Source organism: Caloenas nicobarica, chromosome 3 (genome assembly GCF_036013445.1).
Source record: "Caloenas nicobarica isolate bCalNic1 chromosome 3, bCalNic1.hap1, whole genome shotgun sequence".
Classification (NCBI taxonomy): domain Eukaryota; kingdom Metazoa; phylum Chordata; class Aves; order Columbiformes; family Columbidae; genus Caloenas; species Caloenas nicobarica.
The window spans coordinates 36,760,616-36,777,420 of record NC_088247.1 but is presented as its reverse complement, the minus strand read 5'-3'; the positions used below and the strand labels follow the sequence as shown (position 1 = coordinate 36,777,420).

General features: G+C 41.6%; 2 protein-coding genes across 5 annotated transcripts in view; one reads left to right on the top strand and one right to left on the bottom strand.

Moving 5' to 3' along the window:
* The window catches only part of ME1 (malic enzyme 1), a 167,651-nt gene extending 157,167 nt beyond the window's left edge, over positions 1–10,484 (top strand). For both annotated transcript variants that reach the window (XM_065630972.1, XM_065630973.1), the window contains exons 12-14: positions 1,631–1,804; positions 7,878–7,976; positions 10,165–10,484. In XM_065630972.1, the coding sequence (XP_065487044.1) occupies positions 1,631–1,804; positions 7,878–7,976; positions 10,165–10,323 (432 nt within the window). In that variant the 3' untranslated portion in view covers positions 10,324–10,484. The remainder of the gene's footprint in view (positions 1–1,630; positions 1,805–7,877; positions 7,977–10,164) is intronic.
* Positions 10,485–10,706: 222 nt separating this feature from the next.
* On the bottom strand, positions 10,707–16,674 carry RWDD2A (RWD domain containing 2A). 3 transcript variants are annotated; one of them, XM_065631315.1, is made up of 3 exons: positions 16,595–16,674; positions 15,679–15,880; positions 10,707–14,407 (listed from the first exon to the last, which is right to left on the bottom strand). In XM_065631315.1, the coding sequence occupies exons 2-3, from the start codon at positions 15,874–15,876 to the stop codon at positions 13,730–13,732; spliced, it is 876 nt and encodes a 291-aa protein (XP_065487387.1). In that variant the 5' UTR covers positions 15,877–15,880; positions 16,595–16,674; the 3' UTR covers positions 10,707–13,729. The 3 variants fall into 3 exon arrangements, with proteins under 3 accessions (XP_065487387.1, XP_065487389.1, XP_065487388.1); XM_065631317.1 differs by lacking the exon at positions 16,595–16,674 and adding an exon at positions 16,484–16,530; XM_065631316.1 differs by lacking the exon at positions 16,595–16,674 and adding an exon at positions 16,375–16,452.
* Positions 16,675–16,805: the final 131 nt, after the last annotated feature.

Here is a 16,805-nt window from a genome sequence, read left to right as displayed (position 1 = left end):
CCAAACAGAGTATTCTTCTGAAGAGCTGAATAGCAACAGTGGCATGTTTTAAAATGCACGTTTCTGGTTCTCTAAAATAGGCATAGATATTTCTGATACAAAGCGCCTCTGAAGTATTTAACAGTGACATTTATCACTTCAGCAGTGCTAGCATAAATAAAGGCTGGCTTTTCTTCCCCATCTAAATTTACTGCTTATATTTGAGGGTGCTCCCTCCCCAGCAATGCAAGAGCCAGGGCCTTTGGGCTCATCGTTCCAAAACTGCGTTGCCTGCTGTAGAAATTACTTCTCTCTCCCTGTGTATCGGAAACGATCTGGGGACACCCTGGGTGGTAGTGCTGCAGGTGAGTCACCTCTGGGGAGCCTCTTCTGCCACCCTTGAATAGCACTCGATGGTGCCGGCATCTGCTCCCATCGGGGTGTTCCTCACCGCAGGGGAACAGCGAGACTGCAGCAGACTCGCAGCTCCCTGGCAGCCCATCTGCAGTGGTATCACAGCTCTGAACGTGCATGCTGCTGAATGACACCAGGCCTAATATTCCCCTTCGCTGATGCTAAGCTGTCAGCAACACGAGCCCTGTGGCCGCGTCTGGGCCACCCCACAGGCTTTCGTTCCTCCCCGCAGCTGCCTGGTATGTGCTGTGTGCCAGCGTGGGGCTACACCCGTGTTTGGGTCCTGGGAAGAGATTTAGAGGTTCTGTGAGAACTACAACCTAAAATGAGTTAGAGACAGATCTCTTGTCCATCTGTACAGCTAAACTCTCTAATTCCCCCAAACAGGCTGTGTTCCACACTGCCTTCTGGGACCAGTTTGTGCATGGTGCCTGGGTCCTGGTAGCAGTGGTGCTACTTGGAACTACCCAAAAATCTACTGGGAAACATCCTAGTGGTTTATCAGTATTGGATGATCACACACTGGTGCCTGAGTTGGTGTCCTCATCCTGCTCAGTATATTACGATGAGGGGAGCTACAAGGTCCCAGAAGAAGAGGTCCCATCGCCAGCTTCTGCTCTAAGTTGCACCATGGGATGATACTCCTAAGACAGAGCTTCCACCTCTGTTGTTCAGTCGAGCCGTGGAGAGGGTGCAGGGGCCTGAAGAGGGGAGATTGGGAGCAACAGAGAGCTCTCGGCCTGTCCCCACAGCTCCTCAGAAGTTGCCGTATCCAAAAGTGCAACGTTTAGGGTCCTCAGTCTCATTTTTGTGGATGATCTGCTGTTGGGAAAAAATCCAGCAGCATCACGCATTGCTACCATGACAGTATTGCCCACTTTGAGTTTTAGAGCTCCAGGTGTATACCTTCTTCCCAGGTACCCTTCTTCTGATATGGATGCACAAGGTATATAACAAGGGCTGACTTTCACCTTCTCCTCCTCTGAATTGTGTTGACAGCTCTTACCTGAACAAGGCAGCTGTCACTCTCTGACATCAGACAGTCACAGGGAACTGCCAGGGATCTCTAGGATCTTGAGACATACTTGTTTTAGTAGTTCTACTACTCTCTCAGAAGACATAGTAAATAGATGTAATCCAGCTTCCGCAGTGGTAGGTATTTAAAGGGATGTATGAAATACTTCAACAGTGTCCTCGGAACTAACGTGCTTTCTTTGGCTTTCTCGTTACAACGTAGGGACGTGGCATTTTTGCCAGTGGAAGTCCTTTTGATCCTGTGACTCTCCCAAGTGGACAAACTCTCTATCCTGGACAGGGCAACAATTCCTATGTGTTCCCAGGAGTTGCCCTTGGTGTTATTTCATGTGGACTGAAACATATTGGCGACGACGTGTTCCTCACCACTGCTGAGGTATTGTATTAAAAATTATTTAAATTCCTTAATTTAATAACTAGGTAATAATGAACAATGAAACAGAAAGAATTAAACATTATCTTTTAAATTGGAAAAATAACGCGTTCTGTGTCAGGTGTTCGTTTGCAAGGTATGTTGGTTTTTATAAATTCTATTTGAACAAGTTATTTTTAAAAAGTTAATACTTGGTCCAAAGGTCATCTGACATAAACCTCACCTTCTGTTGGCAAGGGAAAAAGGCTTCAGTGCTGTATTACCACAGGTGAATGTACGTATGTACTATTTGCATACACATGCACATACGTTTCCTTTTAGATTGAAAGGAACTATAGCTGGATATTGGTAGGCCTGGGGTGATTTTTATGGGTGTTTTGCTTGCAAAAATCGTTTGAATTTCATTTAGCTTTTTAGCTTTTTGCTATTTTTGAGCAGAGCTGTTGGCATCATTTTTTGTGGACCTCCCTCGTCAACAGCTGAGGAAAGCGCTCTATTGCTCTGTGGTTCCTTGCACCAGAGTTTGACAAAATTGCCATGTTATCCTTCCAGTTTTCTTTCTTTTCCTTTTCTGCATTAAGTCTTCTCTTTCTTCAGGCAGTTTTTTAATGATCTTTGTTCTGACATTATCCAACATGTGATCTCTCCTTTATCTCCACTCAGTGGGCAAGAGATGAACAGAGAACAAACACTTTTGGTTCTAGGAGTCATCCACCACCTGCTTCCACTGATTGTTCAAAATCTGACATTCAGAGTCTTACAGTAGGACATCATAAATGCACAGGATTGTATCTTCGACACGTATAGGAGAAGAATGAGCACTCGCACACTGCCCTTGTTGGATTTCTGCAGGGTTTTTTTTTAAGGTGCATACTATGGCATATTTTAAAAAGTTTGCCAGCAGCTTGCCCTCAATAAGAAAGATATCCACAATTTCCATCTTTAAAATTAGTAAAAAGCCCAGACTGTCTCCACTGGCTTTAACCATCTTAGGAGGGCAATGATCCATCTTGTAAGTCTTTGAGTAATTATATCCTCCCTTTAGATCCTCCCCTGTAATTTCAGCTGGATACGGCGATCCTCGCTTGCTGGTCTAAACTGCTGTGTTAAACAATTGTCTTATTTCCTTCTAGAAGTTGCTTCGTTTTGGTTTGGGTGAAATGGTTCCTATAAATAGAATGCTGCTGGATGAAGGGTGACACGTATGTGGCCTGAATGATGTTTCAAGTGGCAGGCTACTAAGTCAGAAAAAAATCTGTTCTGAACAAAGAAACGTAACAGGGAAGTAAAATGGTATCAGAAATCACGAGGAAGCTTTTAAATTTTCTCTTGAGGTAGAGGTTCTCTCCTGGATGTTCTTTGTTGGCAGAGCTTTTGCTACATAAATGCCATCCTCTAGTAAAATCCCTGGAAAAGTTTGCCGTGTAAAAATCTATCTTTTTTCCTTGCATGGAAAGCCTCTGTGGGCGGGAAGGTCAATGGGTGGCTGCTGGCCTGCTGGCTGGAGCTAAGAGCGTTACATCTGGTCTCCCTGCTTGTGTGAGAGACAGCGTGTGACGGGGGCTTGGGTGAGCCACGGGCGGCTCCTGCGCAAGGTGGCAACGGGTGGATTTCAGAGGAGTCTGTGCCAGAAGAGGTGTCGGGGGCGTGAAGGCCAGGAGGGCTGCCCAGGCCCTTAGCTGAAATGACAGTACAAAGCAAAGGCAAAAGCGCTTTCCTTTTGTTTTCTTGGCTTTTTTAACGGAAGGACGAAATCAAAAGAGTTTCACATGGATTTTAGAATACTGGTTAGTGTTCTCCGTTTGAAATGGAAGTGCCCAAGGTGCTGCAAAAATTAAAGTACCAAAATTGTGCATTTTAGACAGAGGGACCTTCTCAGATTGCAGCAGTAGGTTACCTGAAAAAAGGAAGCATAAAAAACCAAGCAGCCCAGGCTACCTGCTTGTACTTCCTGTCTTTATGCTTTGCCACCTCTCCAGTTAAATCTGATAAAAGTCACAAATAGCTTATTGTAACTACAGCAAATTCTACTTCCAGTATTCTTTTCTTCCTGCCAAGTAAAATCGAATGTAACTTTGATTTTTGATGATAAATCTAAGGTACTGTGTGCTGTAATACCTCTTAATTTCAGGCAATTGCGCTGTGATGACAAGGGGCATTACCTATTCTTCTAAGTCCTACCAAACACAACAAAAGGGACAGAGAATTATGAACTAATGAAATATTCTTGGCATGTGTGACCTACAGTTAAGTTACTCCAGAAATAATCCTGTTAAATCCTTTCATTATAGAGAATACATCCTCCAAAACCCAAGATGCCACCACTTGCTTTATGCCATTTGTCCTGTTTTGGCTGCCTTTCATTTAGGTTCTGCAATAAGGCTTAGCTAATTTCTTTATTAAAAGCTAGAATTAATTAAAATTTAAGACGTGAAAAGAGCCATACTGGGTTGGACCTAAGATCCAAACAGCTCTCTATCTTCCTGTGAAAGTAATCAGTAGCAGAAGCTGAGGAAAAGAGGATAAATAAGGGGAAAATGGAGAGTGATCCTTCTGCTGAAATGGCTTCTCAGCTTCTGGCAGCCTGTACTTATGGCCTTCCTGCGCTGGAGGTTTTATCCCTGTGTGGTTTTCTCTTTCATAAATGAGCCTAGTGGGTTTTTAAACATATTTATACATTTGAAGGTCTTTTGGCAATTAGCGTCACAATTTAATTGTGAGTTCTGTGGAAAAAGAAACTCTCCTCTTAGGATTTGCTGCCCTCTGATGATTTGGGTTCCCTTTAGTGCCATGAGAAATGTTCACTTTCAGTTGCCATTTGTATTCTCTTTCAGTCGTCTCTTCTTTTTTTCTCCCAAGTCTGTTTTATTATTTTTTGTCTCCTTGTACAAAAAATAAACTTTTGATCATCCTTGTTATTCTTTATATCCCTCATGATTCTCTCCCATTGCTGTTTGAAGTGAGTGGAGCAAAAAGGCACACTGTTCAAAGCAATGTTACATTGTGGATTTCTACATTGGGATAATGACATTTTCTGTGTCACCCCTTATTTTCTTAATAATTCAAAATGTTGATTCGTCATTTTTTTCCCCTACCACTGGACTGATGTTCTCAAGGAGCATTTTTCAGAGACCTCACGAACAAGGTGTCATTCTCTTTGAAAATGCTTGGTTTTGTGTTTTTGTGTAGTTTTAGATGCTGTCACAGGAGTATGTCAGAAGGAATAGCGTGGCATCTGTATAGGTATCTGCATAGTTAAACTTGATACCTCTCCCACTTCCAGCACTGCCCAAATGTTTCTTGCTTGTTTTGTATCAATCCCATCACAAAACAGAAGTACTCTAGTCCTGAAACCTTTTTTGTTTTTTTCAGTGATGCATTAGATTAACAGCAATTTGCCGTTGATTTCTTCAGATTTCATCATTCCTGCAGAGCTCCACTAAACTGCTAACAGGAGAAATCTTGTGTTGTAAGCTCCTCATCACACATTCAGATCCACATCTTGTTTTATTATCAAAGGGCTGCTTATCATTTTCAAATAACCTAGTTCCTATTATGGAAAGAAAAAACTAGATTTTACGTTGTCTTAGCTCCCCCTAGTGGGTTTTTAGTTCTGCTGTATTTCTCAATATCAGGTTAAAGTGTGAACAAATAATTTTCCTTTACTCGTTATACTCAACAAGAGTATATAATCTCTTGTTGCACTTGTTAGCATTGCCATTCTGAGTGGAAAAACTTACTACACCTACCAGCATGCTGGGAGGACTGCAGAAGAGAACATTGTTTCTCTTTGCATCTGGAGTTTAGTGTAGTGTTTGCTCTTTGATTCAAACTTTTAACCTACATCTGCCAGAAAGCATGAATTGACGGTAGCCAGGCATCTCTTCTTACGCACTCCTAGTTGTTTGCAAGCAATGTATACAAGGTCCTCTGTTTCAAGTATCTTCCTAGCATGTTCCCTCAAAAGTGCACTTCTTGCTTTCTTTTTGGGCCATGCTGTTTCATTTCATAATGTTTCCTGGACTCTCCTGGTGTTTCCAGAACCTCTTGATGGATCACACATGGCTCCACCGGATGCTGTTCAGATCAGAGTGCCCCTACAAGTCACATCACGCAGCAGTATCCCCACACTTCTGGACCAGTCAGTGACTTGGTTCTAGCCTTTTGTTATCTAAGCTGTAATTGCACAGAAGTGTATCTTTTCTGCTGATGCGGACACCAGGAGTACCTCTACATCAATGTCTTATTTTGTGTCTGAATGGTCTTCTTGAGCATATCTCCCTGGTGACCCTACACACTCCACCTTGGTCCACAATGCAGCATGGTCCTGGGAGGGGAGGGGGACTGGTTTCCTTTTGGATGAAAGTAAACAGAAGGATATACTCTAGGAGCAAGCCTGATGTACTAAATATCAATGGAAACTGCTCATAAACTCCAACGAATTTAAGAAGTATGGGCTTGCACTGTACAGAGAACCTCCTTTTCCTGTGACTGTTGCGTGTTCCCAGCTGTTCAAAGGGCAAGGGTTGTGTGCCCCGCCCCGAGAAATTTCCTTTCTGTCCCAAAGCAAGATAGATAAATTTAAAATTTGGATTCTGCTGATGCAAATCTCTCTTAATTGTTTTTAGTAACTTGTTTAGAGAATTGTAATAGAGAATGTTAGTGAAGGTAGCTGTTAAAAACTGCATAAAGTCAGACCATTTTTAATATATGAATTTTGTGCTTAGTTTGCTTAGAAGATATTGAGATTTGGTTCTAACTACCAGCTTCCTAGATAGTAGAAAGGTAGGCAGTTAAAGAAATGAAACCTTCAAGTCCACCAAAGAGATTACAAAGTGGAAGACAGGTTAGCGAACTGGCATCAGCTGATTCTCAGGCTCAGCAAATCCCAATCTGGATCACCCAGAAATGCTGTTTTCTATTTTAGATCCCCAAATGACAAATAAATTTTAATTAATGATATCAGGAATATCATTAGACCCAAAGGCAGCTCTGGGACCCTTCGCTTCTTAGGACGTATCTGTTGTAAGAATAGAGGACGTTCATCAGGCAAGCCCATAAAGAGACAGTGCAAGCAGTTGTCTCTCCTCACTCTGCAGACTATGTCCTCACACCTCATGGTAACAGAAGGTTTTTCATACGGTCAATGAAGAAACAGTAAAAACCGACTTCTCCACCCTGCCATGCTTTCCTGATCTGTTCGTTGCAGGAGGTGAAAACAAAACATTTCCAGTCTTGCTAGGAAGACAAAGCAAACATATTCAGGCCATAGAGGCAACACTGCTCTCAGACGTGCATCGGAACTTCTGTATCGTTCTGTTTCCTCTCGTCAATCTGGTGAAAAATCAAGCAAAGAGCAAAACAATTTCTTTAGTTACTTGGTATGCTTGAGATGACAGACCCACTGCAGCCTTCAAGTGGAGTGGACAGCCTTTGTCTAGTAGCACTGGTTTTTTCCGTCCCAGGAAGCCAGAATTTAGCATTAGACCTTCTGTTTCTGCGTTTGACTACAGTGACCAACAGGGCTTTGAAGACCTTGGAGAACCCTACTTTGATTTTACTTTGTTCTGTGGTTGGCCATACTTTCTTTTATAATCTCATACAGGCTATAGGTGTGTGAGCTGGCCACACAACAAACCAGCTCAGCCACCAGTAATTTTATTCAAAGCATTTTACACTTAAGGGTTTCAGTTCTGTTCTCTGCACAGGATGACAACTGTCAGAATAACAGGTGCTTCTTTAATTTTAGAAGTCTTTGACTCAACTACAATTAATGGCTGGAATTTATCTCTCACAATGAGCTATTTGCTAGTTTATGTGTGTTGTGGACTTACTCAGGACTTTAATAAGTCTTAATGTCTGAGTGAGAAAAGAGCATAACTCCCTAAATTTCTAGCTCTTGTATAGCTACTCTTCACGGTAAGACTGGTTGTAAAAAACACTGCCCAGGTGGATTAAGGAGTATCGGTATGATTTGCCAAAGAAAAACCGTTTGTTTGCTTAAGACTGGATCACTGTCTAATAAAGCCATAGCTGCATCTGCATTTCAGGTTAAACATGTCTGCTTTATTTCTAGGTAATAGCTCAGGAAGTTTCAGAGGAGAATTTACAGGAAGGTCGTCTGTACCCTCCGTTAGTCACTATTCAGAACGTGTCACTGAAAATTGCTGTGAGGGTAAGTCATTTCACTCTTTTGCGGCTTCCTTTCTTCCCACACTCTCCATAAAATTGAGCATTTTATTTAATCAACTAACAGACCTTCAGGCAAGTTGAAGTTGGGTTTACGTCAATCAGTCTTTGACAACTAGCAGTTTCAACATTAAATTCATAAATGTAAATTTAATCTGAATACGGGAAGGAAGGATACGGAGCTATAGCAAGTGTTGGTGTCTGCAGAGCTCACACTGTACTATCCACCAGTTGGGAGCAGGTCCGCAGGCTCACAGCCACGTGAGCTGCGCAGCTGAAGGGTTCTGCCCCTTCATGATCATCGGTTGCCTGTCAAGAGAGTGAATGTCACCCTACTCCAGGCACTATTCCCTTTTGTCCCCATCCTTACTCTGGCCTATCAGAATAACTGACCACAGGGGGTGCTTCTTCCTTATGGCTCAGGTTTGGGTCAAGGGTTCTTCAGTTGGTTGTTTTTACTGGTAAATATAGAGCTGATGCAGATGGATTTTCAGTAACTGACCTAAACCCACAGTTTGCCCGAGAAATTGGGCTGCCCTGGAGAAGAGGAAGCTTTCAAATAATGTATTTATCCCAGTTCCTCCCTCATTCTTTTAGAGAGTTTTTTTCAACATTTCAGGAGGTTATTTTGCTGGTCTTCTGTGATCTTTTTGGTTCCAATTATGTTTTCTCTCTTGGTCACCTTACTGTGAATAATTCCACTTACTGCATATTGTTTTGGAAGAATAACAGGAAGCCCTCACGCATGAAACATTTTCCCTAGCTTCACTTATTCTGTGGATTTTTTTTTTAAAGTACTTCTTGCAGTTCACATCTTCTTAGGCAAGTAGTAGCTCTGTTGTGTGGATGTCAAAATGTTACATATATTCCTCAGACTAAGTCAAACTACCTGTGCATTTGGCAGGAACGCAGTGATGGAAACTCCTCCTCTAATTGTGTTATGTAAAATATATAAAGAGAAAATGTTACCAAACAATTCTTTCTGCCCAATCTCTGTTGAAACTTTATTCCTGCAAATACCTGTTCTGTCTCATACAGCCCAAGAGATTTAATTATGGCCTCTGCCTTTTCCAGAGGAGGAATACTCTCAAAATTTTTTGGAATACCAAGTGTGGGGTATAATTTCAGGTCTCATTCAACCGTGATAATTATGGGCACAGACCTGAGGATGAACATGAACACCCAAAGTGCTTCTCAGTCAGGTCAGGTTGGGCTTCAGATTAACCCAAGAAAGGAAGTCTAAATACAGTAACTCTTCCACTTAGGGTCTCGGCTTCTCACCAAGTGAAAACATTTCTGTTTTAAAGGGAGAGCTAAGAAGAGCAGGAAGGAGACTGTCTTGCTTTTATTCAAAGTAGGAGCATTTGTCTGTTTGCCAAATACAGTTTGAAGCAGAGTGTTGGTGCAAAAAGCCAGTCTGTCAAACTTTTGTCTCATAGGTGAATGTCCAGTCAAAAGATACACTTTTCTCAAGTAGGTGTTCTTCAGATGTGTGAGGTTACTTTGATGTGTTGAGTAGGCTCCAACCCCTTCTAAACTTCATTTTTTTTTGTAGTTATGATTGTGATGCATAATCGATTCACTTAGGTATGGTCTGGGTTAGGAAAAAGCAAGCAAATATTCATATTTCCCACAACCATCTCTAGAATTAAACCTGTGTACTGTGTAGGACTGATTTTTTCTTGTGAGTTTACCTTTGAGAAATACATTATGAAACTATAGCAAATAATAAACTTCTTTCATATGCGGGGAGTATAGAGCTTTGAACAAATCACACTTTTATTACAGTACTTTGGAGAAGAGGGTAAACCAGGGTAACCTGAGGGTAGAAAAGCAGAAATTGCATCTCAGGGCTCGGGGTTTGTGGAATATTTTATCCACTGCTGCACAATAAAACCAAGATATTACTGGATGAGGAGGAGCACTGTATTTGTAACAGCCCCGTAAGACACGTAATCCTGTAAGAGTTCAAAAGCAGTATGAATCAGGCTTACTTAAATGCAAACATCACCCTGTTCCTGGTCTTATTCCCTGGATACCAGCCCGCATCCAGTGTCAGCACCAGAGAAGATGAAGTCTTACCTTGATTTTGAACTAGGTTCTACTTTTAAATCCTGTTAAATGTGCTCGAATAGTTTATCAACACTAATGAGGATTTTAATGCATCTTTCCAGATTGCAGAAGAAGCCTACAGGAATAACACTGCCTCCACCTACCCACAGCCCAAGGACCTCGAAGGTTTCATTCGCTCTCAGGTTTACAGCACCGATTATAACCACTTTGTGGCTGACTCCTATACCTGGCCTGAAGAAGCCATGAAAGTGAAACTGTAAATATTTACTGAACAAACTAACAGCACTTAAAAGGCATTAAAATATTTAGAACATTTTCTGCCTATGAAGCCTAAGAATAGCTAATTTTTTAAGATGCAGAAAACCTTTTCTAAATTGTAATATTTGTTAGGAACTCAGATCAAGAAATCATATTAATTATACATCAGAAAAATAAAAATTAAACTGAGAAATATGTTTGTGTTGTTTCGTTATTTTGATATTTTAACCGAGATATCCTATACTGGAGTTTGACAGATCTTTTTTGTTATCAAAATAAGTGGTGCATCTTGAGCGTTTTGTCACAAATATCAATGAGAACTTAAGCAGACAAATGGTACCACGAAAAATTAAGAAATATATATTATGACTTTTTAATCCATTACAGGTCACAATGTAATTTGCATGAATTGTCAAGCTATTATTTAAAACCCAACCAAAACAAACAAAAAACCCCAACAACAATAACAAAACTTTTAAACAACAGTAAGATTAGAATATTTTCCTCTAAAGAAAAGCCTTATTAGTCACTTCTGTGTGGAGTAATGAAAATTTTCTAACAAGAACTGAACCTGCAGATCCTTTTGTTCACATTTAATTATAATATTTTAACATTACTTTGCTAAGCTAAAGTCTTGTAAATGATCAAATATTTCATTCCCCCACCAAGGTAACTGCTGTTCTGATACACTGCAATTGTTTGGCCTCAAATTCATGGAATTACTTGGACTCCATGTTCTTGACAAAAAAAGGAGTATCAAAATGTTATGAATAGGCTTCTTTTTTGACTTAAATCTTTTCTTGCAAACATCAGTCATCTGGCTAGTGGTATGTTTTTCAACCTAATGAATTACTGTAATATTTGAAGCCAAAGTATTTTTAAACACACATCATATGTGATAAAGTATTATTCTTTGTAACAAATTCCCAAATCACCCAGCTGAGGTCTACTAAATGAATAATTATTATGGGGGGAGAGTCCATCATTATGCGGGGAGCAAACACATTTTAGTAATTCTATAGTATTCACTGATTGTTTCTTTCACTTACTGCTATTTTAATGATCTGGTTAGCTCAGTCTCTTCAGTATGGTCTTTAAAATAGTTTTTACAACTTCATTGAGAACTTAGCATGCTGAATATGTTCATCTATATACTAATGTCAACTAAAGATATATTCTTTTTTTTTTACCATTTCCCATATGTCAACCAGTTATCAAAAGTGATACAAGGCAGTGACCCTTATTCTTCTACCAAAAAAAAGTGATTCCCCCTGCAAACCTCACTGGAAGCATCCAGGGACACTACTCATGACCTGCATTATTCTGAATTCATAATTAGCATTTCCAGAAATAGAAGTCCTGAGTCTGTAGTTTTCCTTAGGAGGATATGTGACTGGATTGTACTGTCAGCAGTTTCCTCCTATAGAAAAAATGAACAAAGCTTGTGCTCAGAAGAAAGCTTTAGACAGCTTTAATTCTGAATTGTTTGATCATCCTCCTGCACAGATTTCCCATTTCCTCTGGTTGAAATCCTGTGGATAAGGCCTATCTCTAAACTGGTTAGTTTTGCTACTTTAAAGAAAAAAAGTTTATTATTTGGCAACTTCCCAACAGGACTGAATGCAAAATGTTTTGAGTCATGATCACGTGGACTCTGCACTCATACATCAATGTTCTAAAAAAACCCCAAAGAATTATTAGTTGTTACAGAATCACCACTCCAAGAAAAATGTAATATACTTTCTGGACAGTTCTGGAAACAACTTGAACATTTTAACATGCTTGAGATTATCTCTACAAAACCAAAAATTAACTTTATTTGTGCAACCCCTCAGCTCTGCCACAGCTGCAGACTGCAGGTCTTGAATTCACAAAAAGGAGAGGCACTTTCTCCCTCATTGCATAATGGGAATCCATAAACATTTTTTGCCTTACTGCGCTTTTGGCCAAAGTTACGGTCATACAAGCAATATGAGTGAAAGAATGTACATTAATCATCATTTTGAGCAACCAGAAATACTGCCGTCCTCTGTATTTCAATATATTATTATGTAAAAAGTACTACAACACTTCCTTGTGTTTTATTGAAATAAAATAATCTGTTATTTTTGTAATGATCAGCTGAGTGTACTGAAGCATAGTCTTTAAATAGCTGCTGTTTAAATGGCCTGGTTTTTAGATTTGAACAGCAAAACCTGTACAGCTCAACACTAAGCCTGCTTTTATTGCTCAGTACCAGTTTTCATATTACAGTGCTCAGTGACAAAGTGGAAGGCAGTAAGCTGGCGGTTCTTTAAGGCACAGCTACTGGGGACTTTTCAGTAGCATTCTTCATGTACATGTTATATTGATGACATTTAAATAGGATAATCCATTATAAATTGGAAGACACAACTGCAGTTCGCCATCATCTAAATACACACTCAGCACACTACCCTGTAGGAAAATGCTGCCTAATGAGCCATTAATATAATTTCCTGTTACAAGCTACTGGAAAATTGTCTCTCAGTACTAATTTGACATAGAAAAGACTGGTGAAGTTATATGGATTTTTATTTAATATATACTATATTTTTTTTCATTTTTATATTTTTACGTGTGTTTCCTTCTGTAATGTAGGGGGAGAAGGAAACACTAAACTTTGTCTGATCTCACACATTTTCATTTCCAAGGTGCTTGGCCTAACAATGTAAATGTAAAATGCCATGGGCTGAGCGGCTGAAAAACTACTATTAACATAAGCAGACCATAATGAGATGATAGGAAGAGGACTGCAAAAATGGTGGTATTGGCAATATAAGTACTACCCAAGGCATACAAGGGATGGGTCACCTGGACTTCTTTCTCCCCCTCTCTCCCCACCCTTTATTTAAAAGCAAAACTTGGTCCTGTGGATGGACGCAAACCTTTGCATTTCATGGATTAGTTGAATGAACTGAGAGTAGATACTTTGAGATGTAGTAAAAAACATTGCACACACTAATCCATGAACGTAGCAGTCAGATTCCCTTGAGCTGAGTGTGCTTCTGGGTTGGAAACCACATTAATCTGTGATTGTGGCTACTTTGGTATCCCACAACTGTATGTAGAAGTTAACTACAGGTCTGCACTGCAGCTCAGTAACACACAGCACAGTATAGGTGAGACAGAAGTGTCTAATTCAGGATACTAGAGTGTGGGATGTTTATCACCTTGCAAGCACTTTGAGGCGTGTCTCATACTGACAAATGACAGTTTTAGGGTCTCAGAAAAATATGTGGCAATTCAGAACAGAAGCTAAGATTAGCTACCTGAACCATTATTTGTGTATGTTAAACAGTTTCCCTTTTCACAGTAGCTATAAGGCACAATATTCCAATGTTAGCATCATCTCTTGCTGTCCAAAATTAGAACATCTTACAGTTTCTCTTATTTGTCTGAAAGTTTGCCTTCCACACCAAATAGAATCTGAAAAATATGTCCACTTTGATGTTGTTTCAGGAATTCTAGGAACTGGCCAAGATCCATGTGATAGTCGTTCCTCAGGCCATAATCACCATGTGCCTGAAACTGTAGATCTTCAAAAGCATGGAAGAGACGAAGATTATCAACACTCCCTTCTGTTTCTACACTCTCCACGTGCTTGCATGAAATATGCTTCCAGTTAGGATACCTAACAGCACGCCAGAACTCTTCACAGTTTTCTCTGAGTCCCTCCACACACATGACACCAGGTTTCCCTGTTAAGCAGAAGCCGGTCAGATTTAACTTCTTTGCACAGTCAAAAATCTTCTTCCTCAATTCCTGCCGATATATATGATGGCTGTAGATCCACATGCGATGCAATGTTTCTTTAACTACGACTTCTTTTGAAGCACTTTCAGAAGAGATCTTGCTGTTTTCCAGGTAAGGCAGGCTGTTGTCTTTCACCCATTGCACAGCTTCGCAGATACACAGTTCTCCTGAATCCAAAGAGGCGATGTGAGAAGCGAGACCAGTGTTGAGCTGCAACTGCTGCTGCCTCTGCAGGGCATTGGATCTTGCAAAAAGCTGAGGAGCTACGTGAGGATACATATGAGGCAGCAATACCTGCAATTCCACTTTTTCCTTAAAAATAGAATACACATACACAAAAAGAAAATAAATTCTGCAGCTGCTGAAAGACCTGCTAGGCTCTTCTTCCCTGTCAAAGGCAGATTATGAGGAACTAAGATTGCAACATCCTAAAGGCTGGAATTACTTCTTCCACTTCCCTTTTGGCCACTCCTTTCCTTTTGTTGCACCATGCTAAGGCCTTCCCAACCTATCTAATGTTATCTTCTGCTGTTTACAGAAATAACGCCATGGCTTGAAAGAAGGTACTTCTAGGATATTTCTATTACATGTTCTCAGTACGTGCTCAGTGCTGCTACAGCGATAAACTACCAGTTTGTCAGAGTCAAGGGGCAAGTGGCTTTTGAGAATTGTAAAATGACTATCTTTCCCAGTTCCTTGACAATCTGCCATGGAAAAAAACTTCCTGCAGAAGCCCTCCCTACGCAGTTCATAAAACTCCTCTCTGAAGCTGGTGAAGGGGTGCATTTTAGAACTATACCTAAGCCTGTACATAAGTTTCCAAATAATCATGAGGCCACCTTGTTACCCAGTAAATTGTTCTAATGTTTAATTATTCTTATTCCTAGGAAAACGCATACACTTCTAGGTTGAGTTTGTTGGTTTCCAATTTCTAGGCATTGCATTATTGCGTCATCAGACCTACACTAATGGCTATATTCTCTATGCAAGTATTAACATCGCTTAATTGTCATACATAACCTTTTCTTCAACTGGATAAATTATTTGAACTCCTTATATTCTAAATGTTGGGTTTTGTGCTCAAGTTCATAGGCTGTTTTTGTTTTAGTGTTTGTGTGACTCTTCTTAATAGTATTCTAACATCTGGGGCTATTTTTACATTAGTTTATTTCAAATACAGATCAATGAATGTTAGTACATGTAGCAAGGGGTGGAAGAGAGAAATAATGGGGCAGTTTTGCTAGAATAAGGTCAAGTCCAACATAGGTATTCCCATGAAAGAAGAGTTGCCTTTGTAACACACAACTCTTTGTAAACCAGTAAACAACCCTCATATAAGTACAATGCTGGCTAAGCTCTTGTGAATGCTTTGGTGCACTGACATATGTTCCCATCAGTGATTCTGTCAGCCTTTCTTGCCCAAATCAAGTTAAGACTCAGTTAAAAACAAGAGTATTTTGTTACTTTTGACACAGTAAACAGTGGGGGGACTTCCCCCTTCTTTTCCTTGCAGAGTTTTGTAGTGTCTGCACTAGGAGTAAAGAAAATGACACATATGAACACATCCAAGTGGAACTTCTCACCTTTGCCTCCCCTACATCAACAGCAATTGAATATCTGAGCTGTGGGGGCAGAGCTCCATCCGCGTTTCCCAGGTAGCGCTGCACGCCGGGCAAGGCATCCTCATCCAGATTTATTTCTCCTTTCTTGGGAAACATTGAAAGGAGCATTTCCAGTTCCAGCAGCTGGAGCTCCATGCACTCTCTCGCTGTGACAGCCATCACTCTGTCACAGAATCACAGAATGTCAGGGATTGGAAGGGACCTCAAAAGATCACCTAGTCCAATCCCCCTGCCAAAGCAGGAACACCCAGGTGAGGTTACACAGAAAGGTGTCCAGGCGGGTTTTGAATGTCTCCAGATAAGGAGACTCCACGACCCCCCTGGGCAGCCTGTTCCAGTGCTCTGTCACCCTCACTGAGAAGTTTCTTCTCATATTTAAGTGGAACCTCGTGTGTTCCAGTTTGAACCCATTACCCCTTGTCCTGTCATTGGTTGTCACCGAGAAGAGCCTGGCTCCATCCTCGCGACACTCACACTTTACATATTTATAAACATTAATGAGGTTGCTCCTCAAGTCTCCTCCAAGCCAAAGAGACCCTCCAGCCTTTCCCTTCCTCATACGGGAGATGCTCCACTCCCTTAGTCATCTTCGTGGCCCTGCGCTGGACTCTCTCCAGCAGTTCCACACGCACCTGGAACGAGAGGCCTGGAGCTTACCACGCGTCGAGGTTCAGCACCACGCCGTGCAGCCCAACAAGCCGGCCTCGCTCGGAGGCTCCAGGATTTTTAAGGAGAGAATTTGCGCTTACTACGGCTGGATACAAACCCTTTAGAAGTCAGGCCCCCACAGCCGCCCGCCCCAACCGAGCAGGCGCAGGGAAGGCGCTGCAGCTCCGCCGAGCAGCCGCGGCCGCGCATGCGCGCTGGGCAGCCTCACCTGGCCCGCACGGGTCTCTACCTCCGCGGAGCAGAGGCAGGAGCGGCCATACGGCTCTTCGTGCCGCCGCCGCCTGCCCGCTGGGGGCCGCCGAGGCGAGGAAGCGGCGCCACCGCCCTCAGCGCGACCGTTGACCGGTCGCTCCGCGAGCCGCCGGCGGGAGGGGGGCGCGCATGCGCGTTCAGCGGGGCGGGGCCGCGGGGAGCGGCGG